Source organism: Limanda limanda, chromosome 18, assembly GCF_963576545.1.
Source record: "Limanda limanda chromosome 18, fLimLim1.1, whole genome shotgun sequence".
Lineage (NCBI taxonomy): Eukaryota > Metazoa > Chordata > Actinopteri > Pleuronectiformes > Pleuronectidae > Limanda > Limanda limanda.
In genome coordinates, this window is record NC_083653.1 from 14,168,754 (window position 1) to 14,180,433 (window position 11,680).

The 11,680-nt window shown below is 41.6% G+C and overlaps 2 protein-coding genes across 2 annotated transcripts; one reads left to right on the forward strand and one right to left on the reverse strand.

Annotated features, from left to right (window-relative positions):
- Window positions 1-624: 624 nt before the first annotated feature.
- mgat2 (alpha-1,6-mannosyl-glycoprotein 2-beta-N-acetylglucosaminyltransferase) lies at window positions 625-5,219 on the reverse strand. The gene is made up of 2 exons (XM_061091278.1): window positions 5,076-5,219; window positions 625-2,418 (listed from the first exon to the last, which is right to left on the reverse strand). Exon 2 carries the CDS (start codon window positions 2,173-2,175, stop codon window positions 763-765), a length of 1,413 nt encoding a protein of 470 aa, XP_060947261.1. The 5' UTR covers window positions 2,176-2,418; window positions 5,076-5,219; the 3' UTR covers window positions 625-762.
- Window positions 5,220-7,530: 2,311 nt separating this feature from the next.
- rps29 (ribosomal protein S29) lies at window positions 7,531-8,740 on the forward strand. Its single transcript, XM_061091465.1, has 3 exons — window positions 7,531-7,629; window positions 8,138-8,237; window positions 8,619-8,740. Exons 1-3 carry the CDS (start codon window positions 7,568-7,570, stop codon window positions 8,625-8,627), a joined length of 171 nt encoding a protein of 56 aa, XP_060947448.1. The 5' UTR covers window positions 7,531-7,567; the 3' UTR covers window positions 8,628-8,740.
- Window positions 8,741-11,680: the final 2,940 nt, after the last annotated feature.

The following is an 11,680-nucleotide window of genomic DNA, read 5'->3' on the forward strand; positions in this document are numbered from 1 at the left end:
TGCAGTGGCAACAACGGCTAAGACGAAGTTGTATTGGTGTCCTGGGAGCTCTCCGGGTTCTGTGAAATAAATACCTCTGCACCAAAGACCTATTACCACGGACAGTGCGATAAAATAAAACCAATAATGATGCTCCCTATGTGGAACCTGACATGATGAAAACACTACTCCTCTGTTTGTCTTGTCATTGAAATATCGCCGGTGTGTATAAATGTTGTGTCCTTCTGCAGCCACAGGAGTAATGAGACCCTTGTGGTGGAGAAACCTGTTGCAAGATCGGCTAAGTGGGGGATTATTTAAATGGAACAAGGTGTCTCCGGGGATCTCTTTTGATCTCAGCAAATTTGTGCGATATGAATAACTTCAAATGAATTATGCACGCGCAGTGGGAATCCTAAGTCCACAGATTCCCCCCAAATTTATGACTGCCCTAATGAGCTCTTGCCTGCTCCTTCTGATTTACCATGTTCTACATTATTGTCAACTTGAAGTAACTGATATTGTAATCTGAAAGCCTTGCTTAATATATATTTGTCGATTACTAGTTGCAAACCAAAGTGGATTTTCCCAGAGTTGCATAAATAATTCACTGTTAAGTCATATTTCTGTTCAAGAGGCCAAAAATCCAACATTCGTCTTTATTTAGAACAGTCCAATAAAACAGGCAATATGAAGAATATTCCATAAAGATTTACTTTTAAAAGGCTTTTTTCTTTAGAGGATGCAAAAGAGACAATAATATATAATTAGTAGCAATTAAGGTCACTGTAATCGGACGTAACTCTTGCAGAGTTCATGGTCCCTGATATCTCCCCAGCCCCCGTTTTTCACGTGCGGCGCCACCCCCCCGGCCCCGTTGGCTGGCAGTCTCTTCGCGATCAGCAGGCTCTTTGGGAACAGCTGGTTCCCGCTGCTCTGTAGGATGTTTTCTATCTTGGTTTTCTGGCTGAGGGGCATGCACGAAGCCTTCTTGTGATGCATCCCGCAGTCGCCGGCGTGGAAAATCCGTGGCGCCTCGCTCACCATTACCTTCCAGTAAGAGGGCAGGCAGGACACGGTCAAGTGCTGCAAGGACCAGTCCCAGTTGTAGTCGTCGTACGTGCAGAAGGTGTCGGTGCACTTGATGAGCTTCTGGTATGTGTCTCTGCACAGAGCCATCCCCATGTTGTGCTCCGTGGACTTCCACGCCTTCACCTCCACCTTGTTTGCTTTGCTGGAGTAGCCAATGTGGCTGTAGCTTCCAAGTGTGAGGATGTCACAGTCTGTGCACTGCTCCCGCTTCAGAGCGGACATCAGCTTTAAGAGGTGGATAAAGTCCGGAGACACGTAGTGGTCCTCTTCGATCAGCAAGACCAGACCCTTGTGGTCCTTGAGAACCCGGACCCTGTCCCATACAAAGTGCAGCTTCCACCACCAGTGGTGCTTGGTCTGGGAGAACTTGGCCTCGCGGTAGTGACCGAATGAGTCGGGGTACTCTGCGTTGATGCATCCCAGGGTTAAGGCGTCGTCTCTGGAAATGTCTCTGGGGCAGTCCTTGGGGTCGTGACCTGGGAACTCCTGTGGGTACAGCTGGATGCTGAAGGGAAAGAAGATCTGAAGGACTTGACAGAAGTCAACAGAAGCCACCACTTTATTTATCTCAGGGGACCAGAAGTCATGGCTGAATATCAGCAGTATGCTGTCCACACCTTTAGCTTTCCGCAAACTGTCCACTAATAGCTTTAGGTAGTCTGGTCGATTGTGGACCTGAACCACCACGACAAGACTGTCTTTCTGTCGCGAGGTCTTAAACTTCTCCTCATTTCTTATTGTCTGGTCAAAGTTCAGCTGGAAGACGATGCCACGGTAGACTAAAGTGGCGTTATCTACCTCTGGCTTGGGGATCTTCTCTTTATCCTTTACTTTTTCCGGATGTGTGTCATTTACTTGTACAACAGGAGGTGGAGCAGGTGCCCGGCTCACTGCGGGCGTGACTTGCACCTGGATATTGTTTTTGATGCTGCTACTGCTGCTGCTGCTGCTGCTGCTGCTGCCTTTCTTCGCCGTCTCCACCTCCTTGGGGATTGATGCAGCGTCGTTCTTTTTCTGCCTTCCACTGCTCCAGAAAGCTAGGCCACAGACGACAACCACCAGAGTCAGTATCACCACCTTCCTCTTGTAGACCCGGAATCTCATGGTAGGGGCTCAGCCTCTTGCGAAGGGAGAGAACTTGATTGTGGAGGGTTGCGTGGAGGTGTTGGTGCTTTGCACGGGAATCAGGCTTGATTAAACAGAAGCTGTGATGAGGCTAATTGTTGGCAAAATGAACAGTTGCTGTAAACATGGATTTCCCACTGGAATGTCATTGGTGGTGAATGAATCTTCCATAAGGCGTGACCGGTGCTGGGAGGCAGCAGGGTTGCAGTGTGCATGAACCACCTGGATGAAAAATAAAACAGGAAAAACTTAGAGTGATGGCCTAAATCATTAGCATTGTTTTCTAATTACACATCATATCATAACATGGCAAATTACATACATGTAAAAAAAACTGATGTTGATTCAATCAGCATTCACTCCCGGGTCAAATGACTCAGAAGTAGACACAGGTTTTTATCGGCACTGATCGGCAGTGATGGAAACGCTACACCTGGATGAACGTCTTTCTCATTTGGTTCTCCATCACCAATGAACCGGAGGAATGGAAAAGAAAAGAGAGGCAGATTCCTCTTCTAGCAATAGGAAAAGTAATATAACTTTTTCTGCGATTAATCCATATATTAAAAAAACTGCATATACTCTCTTATTTTGGTGTCAGAGATGTTTTATACATTAAATGAGTCTGAACATTTCATGGCGGAAAAGGGTGTGGCACTTGTTTTTCAACAGATAATTGATGAATAATCTTACTTCAACAACCCAGACTAAGTCGACGACTAACCCATTTCCATGACGACTGAAACACTAACTTAATTCAGAGAAGAAAACCATGAGATGTCAGGGAAGTTATTGGCCATCAAGTTACGATTATTTCCTCAAACTGCTGCTTCCTGAAGTTTTCAATTAATGCATGTAAATAGTATCATTTGATGTACAACATTGTTCAACAATAAATATTTTTAATTAAGTTTAGTTTTCTTTTAGTCATAATATTGAAAAACTGATATTTTGTATCATGACAACATGTTAACAATAGAGGTTTATATGATTTAATTTAAAATAAACAACATATAATTGTCCATCCTTACTGGAAGTGCATAAGCAAAAAGAGTTCTAACTTCATTTTGCACGAAAATCCAATATTAAAAAAAAACACCATAAATTATTCAACGCATGAATCACGCTGGACTTTCACTTACTGCTAAACCCCCCCCCCCCCAACCATCACAATACTCTCACTCTTTAGTCTTATTGTCAATGTTGATAATAGCTCAATACATGCTTATTTCCTTGGGCGTAAATCTCTGTTGTTGACTGCTTTGTAAATATTGATTTGTCCTTTCTGCTCAGATCAGCTGAACAAGCCTCCACATCTCATTTGTTATAAAGTTAGTGGTCTCCTCTCTGACCCCCGGTCATCATCGGCCTCCTCTCTGCCTGCACACCCCTCAGCTGACTGCTCTGAGTGTGGATCCAACACTGCCTGGTGCAGGCCTGACACACCAAAGGAGACTGGGATATCATGAATAAATACTGGGGCTGGGCCATAAAATATCAATAAGTATCGCATCGTGCAAGCACAGTGAGGAGGTATAACACAAAACTCCCATGTGTTAAATATTTTGCTGTTGATCAAGTTTGTAATTTTCTTCACATTAAGAAGAGTTTAAAACCACAACCTTCACTCAGGAGCAAAAATCCATCTTTAAACTAGGGCTTGTGGTTGATATCCAATAACTTTCACATTATTATTTATTTTAAAGGTAAAAACAGATTGTTAGCAGAGAATGACAAACACTCGATAAACAGCAAAACATTTAACAAATCCGAGTTTGATTAATCATGTGCATTATACTCCTATGCATAAGCATTAGTTTGATATATAGTGAACCTATGTTACATTGCCATCAATGAAAGATATTGTTGATCATTTTTGATATTGCTTCATTGCACAGCCCCACTTTAAACTCAACAAAACAATGTGACAAATTTCTGTTTTTTACACTCTGTACATTCGTTTCTATTCCATTCATATTTTGTATGTTTCCATAAACTTAAGTATCATTACCATTACACTTAAGTGACGTTTAATTACTCACTGATGCCTATTTATGACTCTTGCTGCTGTATGACGGCACATTTCCCCATTGAGGGACTAATAAAGGATTATCTCATCTTATCATGATAATTATCGATATCGACTGATATCCTGATGCCATTTTTGAACAAATGATTCAGCCCCAATAAGAAACCTTCCTGATGGCTGTTATTTAACACAAAGACAATCTAATGCTACAAGCTAACATGCACTTTAACATAGAAATACTTGATTTAGACTCTCTCTCTCTCTCTCTCTCTAAGGAGTATTGTAGATTAGATTCCAGATCTACCCAATCAGACCTTCACAGCTTGTGCCTTTATGTTTTATCTGTATATTTACAGCTTGATGGATCGATTGAAACGTGCATCCTGCAGCAGGGATGTCAGCGGTTGTCTCCACTCTTTATTTAACCATCATCCCAGGGGTTTTATCCTCTCTCTGTCCGCATCAGTCGTGTTTCCTCGGCTCGTTTACATCTGTCATGTTTCACTTGAAGCCCCCGCAGCGCTGAGGTCTACTGTCTTGGATGTGCCGCTGTCAGTACCGACACACACACACACACCACAGACACACACACCACGGACACAGCCTCCGTCCATTTTAACGTGACAACCCGTTACCGTCACCGACACGAAGCCGGAGAGAAGCAGCCGTGTCGGTCCCTTTCTTTTCAGAAGACCCCACGACGAGCATCCATGAAGATGCTAGCTGTGAGTTAGCCTCCGTTAGCAACTTGCCTTGGCAGCCTCCGTCCACCGCGCAGCGAGCCTCGTCAACAACTCCTCCTCCCCCCACGACCAGACCCCAGCTGCGGGCACACAAACGCCATATTTACCTAGAACTGGAGTAGTTGTTGGAACGTGGACGCTGGATTCCCGCTCTCCTCCATTCCGTCCGGCGGGCTGCTCGGGGAACGCGACTCGAAGCTAGCCGCTGTTCAGACCCCCAAACACGGAACCACTGCCTGCTCCTGCCGCTGTCCCACAATGCACCGGTCCAGAGGGGGGCACCCGAGACACCCAAATATGATTCAGGATTTTTCCTCCATCACGTCGTGTGTTTCCTGTCTGATCACTAACACACACACAACAAGGGTTGGTGTATATCTAAATAAGAAACCAGCCCTGAAACAGAGTCAAGACCCATTCAGAGCTCACTTAGTTACTGTATTAAAGGAAACTGGATTAAGTATAACATAATTATTTTTTCATGAGTTATGGAGAAGGGGTGGGATTGAATACGTTTTATTTCTTCTCACTCCTTTTCGATTATGTTGATTAAACCATGAAGCCCTTGATTTTTTTCCCTCGTCAGTTTATGAATAATACTTTTTTCACTTGTTTGTATGAGTCCTTTTTATTATTAACATGTTTGAAATAGATTTTTAATAATTAAAAAAGCTTCAGGTGCCATATGCTAATAATAAAAATGATATGTAATAATGTACTGGGAATTTTGGTTCAGCTTCCAAGAGCAAGCCCTGATCCTCACAACAAGGGGATTTCATACATATCCCACTTTTAATAATAATAATGATAATGACAATAACACACTCTTTTCAAAGCAAAGTTCAAACAAGATCAATTACAGGATAAATTCATATTTCAATAAATAATTTTGATTTGTAGTCAATAGGAATCTCTTTCTTTTAATATTTTATCGCAAAGCTTTGATGGATGTTTGACGTATACTGTCTTTTATTTTGTATACTGTGCTGTTCTTCAGTAGTAGTAGTAACAGTATGTTATTTATGCATTTCTATTTTTTCTACGGATATGGACCTATGAGTCTGAAAGACAGCACGAAAGCTATACTCACACATGATTTTTCAGAGCTGCTGGTCAGTACCAACAGCTGTTCACCTAAACTGGAAACCAGAGCAACAGTACTTTAAATGGAGGACAATTTCAAGTTACATTTAACATTTAAATCTTATTGGGTTCACAGCTGTGAATGAGAAATTATTTCCTATTTAAATCTCCATGGGTGCTTTCACAGTGACCTGGGGGTTGGTCCATTATTCACTGTCTATGGAGCTGCTCCAGGTGTTGCCTTGTTCTCCCCCAGCTGTGCTACTTCTAATACTCGTAAAGTGTGTTTGTGTGAATTTGTAAAAGATTAAATCTTTCACAAAAACAATATAAATGAATAAATTTTTCCGAATCATCCGTCATGACACTAGAATTTTTTACTTTTGCCTGAAGGAGTTTGGGTAATACAATTTGGTCAAATCATACCCTGCAGTTCATACCTATCTATCCTCTGCTTTTTGACTGCGTACTATGTTAAATTATACGTCACTTGAGCATTTAATATGTTGGGTACTTATACTGTACGTTGTGCTACTTAGATGTTGAGTGTGTTGCTTATATTGTCAAATTGAAAATGGTCAAAAACACAAGTCACAGTGTTTTCAAATCAGCCCTACTAAAGATCTAAATGTATGAAGAATATATAGTTTTTGTTTGTCTTCTTGGTTTTTCTTTGTTGTTGTTTTTCATTTAAAAGGGACAGTGTAGATTAATTCATGGTTCATATAAATGTTCCAGAATTAGTCTCCTAGATTAATTTTCACCTGCAGTCCCGGGCAGGTTGTTGTTAAAACGAGAACACCCAAATCCAACACAATGAAGTATTCAAATTCAAAAGGCCTAATTTGAATCATGTTTGTAGCCTAAATGTCCTTTGAGAACTACGCACGAACCTGGCTCCAGAGGATATCAGAGGACATGTAGGCCAAAAACATGGTTTCTAATTTAAATGTCGGGGTTCTGAACACTTGGATGACACCACATTGTAGTATGGAGGCATTTTACCTTTGAAGAATGGGTTACTGTTTACTTCAATTTTTTGATTTGGCTGTAATGCTGTTTAACCCTGAAACTCCAAAAGTATTTCTTGGACTCACACACTTCACTCACCCCTCCCTCGGTCTAGTTGTAGATAATGAGTTAATTTTCATTTGGGCGTTAAACTATACCTTTAACTTGGGTTTTTAAACTGAGTTGTGAATATATTATTATAGATAAATGTTAATTCACTACTTCTAATCTTCTCTCACAGTCATACAAATAATCAGTTGACCCCGGATAGGATGACGACAGCAGCAACTACAGTTTGATTCCTGGATGAACTAAAATCCTCCTTTCATCACTGACTCTGTGTTTACAGCAGCATGTAGCGCCCCCTAAAGGCTGTCTCTGTCATCTCCGCCAGCAGGGGGCGGCATACTCAGACTGCACAGCCGGAAACAGCTCGCGTGGACCCTTCATTGGCGCATGCGCGGCCTTCATTCTTCCTTTCCGAAATCCGAGCGAAAGAGACAAGATGGGCCACCAGCAGCTGTACTGGAGTCACCCCAGAAAGTTCGGTCAGGGATCCCGTTCCTGGTCAGTTCTGAGCGTGAATCGGTTAAACATCCTCTTATGAACAGGAAATATCCGGGTTGAATGTGTTTGTTGACTCGGATACTTGGTAATTTAGCCGCGGACTCCCACCGCATGGGAGCGGATACACAGCCAACATGGCGGCGGAGGCTGCGTTAGCATCGAGTTAGCTTAGCGGTGCTACAGCGGTGTGGAGGCCGCCGCGCACGGTAGTCGAAATGAAGCTTCCCCCGCTGAAATTAAGTCGGTGTGTGTTGTGAAAACCAAGAGACGCGGGTGTTCAATGTGCATCCGGTCTCTTAGCACCGCGCTGCTAACTTGTTAAACTCCAAATTCTGAGTTGAGCTAAGCTAGCGTTAGCCTCTGTGATCGGGCTGGAGCACAGCGATCCTACCCGGTGTCGACCTGTTGTGCACATCCCTCTGTGTAGCTGGATGAATGGAAGCTGCAGTCATAACTCTACTGTTAATATGAATAATTAACCGATCCCTTGTTTCCTTTTCTCTTTCAGCCGGGTTTGCTCGAACAGACACGGTCTCATCCGTAAATACGGGCTGAACATGTGCCGCCAGTGCTTCAGGCAGTACGCTAAAGACATCGGCTTCGTCAAGGTAACAACTACTGACCATTTAAAAACGTATGATCTGTTTCTGTGTTACGTTAAGCAGCATCTGTCGTCATTGGGGTTGGTGAAGGCTGCCGCCAAGCTTTGAGGAAGTCGTAGAGATTCCCTGTCAACAGTGACATCTCGAGTTCCTTTGTAGTGTTGATTTGTAAAATCTTTGACTGTAAGAAACCTTTTGAAACGTACAATTTATTTGTTGGAAATCTGCTCTTGAGAATTGATTTGTGTGTACATTTGCTAAAACCCAGCCTCCTAGTAAAGAGTTTGGCTGATTATCAGTCTAAAGTAGATTGTCTGATCCTATGAATTTCTAGGAACAGCCGTCTTTGATGTCATTATTGATGCCTTTATTCTTCTGTTCACGCAGATGGACTAGATCTCTTGTGCCGACGCGTCCTCAGATGGGTCATCGGATCTCTGGAGCACCGGCCGAGACGATGGGGATAATTCAGCACTGAAAATAAATGTGTTTTTTTGTCCAAACCTTAATTGTTTTGTGTGTTTATGCATCGCTCTCTGCACGTTACACAGACATGGTGGTACTGGTTGGTGAAATGCAGGAAAGATGGGAACTGAGGATATAGTTGAGTGTCACAATATAAAAGTAGTGACTTATCTAAAATACTAAAAATGTGAATCGCTGATAGAGATATACATATCTAAGACATAAAATTCCTAAAGGATGTTATGAGTGTGCTGTGAACAACAATTTGAGAAGTTATACGTAACTTGATGGGTCTATTTGTATACGGTTTAGATCATAGAAAATAAGTTAGAAGAACCACTGTACGTGAAAGTCAAAACATGGGTGCTACTGGAATAGTTTGTCTATGGTTCCATTTCTATCTACCTGACCTGGTCCACATATTTCTACTAAGCTATTTGTTAATGGTGTTGATTTAGATGCTGTGATGGGTCTTGATGCATATAAATAGTAATGACGGCACATTGTCTGGCCTGTTGCCACATAGCTTTACTTTAAGGACAGGGTGTTTTTTTAAACTTGTGTAGCATCACATCTTAAAAGGTGTTTTTCTCTTATTACTCAGCAGCGACACTATTTAGGGTCTGCACACCGTCGAGCTGCTCTCTGTGGGCACTCAAGTAAGAGAATACGTAAGGGGTATTACACAGAAGAACAAGTAAGAGATGGATAGTTTCTTCCAATAAAACTGGAACCAATCCATACCAGTATACAATATTTAAACGTATCTCAAATTTGTGATCAAATAGGCATATTTCATACACAAGTCTTACAAATTGATTTGCTTTGACTCTGTACAAGAAATTAAGTTGTGATACTGATCACGGAGACTGCATCAATATAAACTGCAGTGCACGAAAGAACTGATTAACTTTTATTAGATAAAGAGATTCATTTCCAAGTCAGCGTGGATCCACATGAAACAACATGGCCCCCTTTACATCCCAGAAATTGGCGACACGCTGAGATATTGGTCTCATTCAAAATTAATGAAATCGGAAGGTCCCCTGCAGTGTGGCTAATTGCATCGTGCCAGTGACTTGGGTTACCAAACTTTAAATAATGAATCAGCTCAGCAGCAGCAGCGTGGCAGGTGGGATTCTGCAGATGATCCGTATATAGACATTGTTGAGGATTTACTGAAGTCATTTTTATTTTTCCTCTGGCGTAAACACAGAAGGTTGAAGCACTAGATGGCAGCATGACTTCACATTCATGATGCAGGGCTGGTGACAATGGAAAGTGTTGCACAATAGCACTTAGAAATGGCATTACTGCAATCACCTATTTCGTTTTATCCACTATCAGTTATGTTTATGGAAGTTTAATTAAAAGGCTTGTTGGCCACATGGAAAACAGTTAAGAAATTAATTCACAGGTAGATGATGTGAAAATAATGAAAATGAAAATATTTGACTCATGTCATCTATATAAACTGTTAATAGGATTTTAATTTTACAAATAATTTGACATTTATTTTGATTCATACGTTTAAATCATGTGTCACAGGTTTGATGTTTTCTCCTGTTTAAACCAAGGCCACACAAATGAACCATAAGTACAGCAAAGGGGAGGTTTAACAAACATAGGCGTACAATCTCAGGTGTGCAGAATCGCAGAGGCAGTATCTTTTATGATGATGCACAGAAGAAGTAATGTGTGTCCAAAAATAACAAGTGCTGAGGAAATGACATGTATGATGAACCAACAGGAAACGGATACATATGACATGCAGAGGAGGACGTACTTTACATATTAGATCCAGCAAGCTATTCATAATGTGAGGAGTCAAATTTCATTATCCCATGAAAAGCTCGAGATGGAAGCACAGTCTGTGAGGCTGGGTGCTTTGCTGGGTGCACGATGTCTGTGTGCATCAAATATGTATGTATTGTGTTGTGTAAGCACTCACTCATATGCATAAAAAGGAGTTGGTGTGAACACAGGCTGGTGGAGGCTGCATCTGTTTGGACAGGGAATTGAACACACGAGTGCTGCATCAGTCCGCTCTGCAGGCGGGTGGAAGGTGTTGTCTTTGATGTTCGCCTCAGTCTCAGTCCCAGCTGTGTATTAATGCTCTTGTTATTCTGCCTCCTCGGAGCGACAGCATCAAGACAACTGACTGATAAGACAGGATGAGACGTTTGTTTCATCCAAACTCAGCCCTTTTAGGAACTTTCTATAAAAAAACTGCTGTATTTAAATAACAGAGGAAAAGCTAGTCTATGTGTTGCAAGAAAAGAATATATGAAACAATTTCCCAAGTCATGATTGCATTTGCTACTTCAGTTTGCTGCAATTGACATACGCCACTTGTGAAGAAAAAAAAAGATGAACAAAATCAAGGAACCAGTCAAATCAAATTTAAAGTTTGAATGTGAAATTAACTCTGAGTTTCTTTCTCCTTCTCAGTAGGTTTGTCCAAAATCTTCTTCCAGAATCATCTTGGGGAACGACTTGTTATGACAGTCGTTCCTTCCTGAAACGTTTAAACATTCATTAAAAGCTACAGTTCCACCTCTGAGACGCAATCAAGGCTGGATCCAACTTTCAGATAATGGCAACACATCAGTCTCTTAACAGGCAAATTCTGTTTCTAACCACATTTTTGCATGAACATATGACTTTTGTTTGCCACATGAGGGCAGGAGAACTCCTCAACTGGCATATGCATACATACTATCACCTTGATAAGTTGGAGACACATGCTTATTTATAAATCTTACTGACATGTGGTAATATTGCCATTGATTTAAAGTTATGTTTTCCATCGCTGTCTAAATACTAGAATGGCCCTCAGAGCGCACAACTCTGGCAAGTCTTTATAAATAGAAAAACATAAACAAAATGGTAACACATTTTTGTATAAACACGTCTTTGTTTTGGCCACATGGGGGCAGAATAACTCCTCAGCCTGCTAACAGATACACATGATTCACATACAA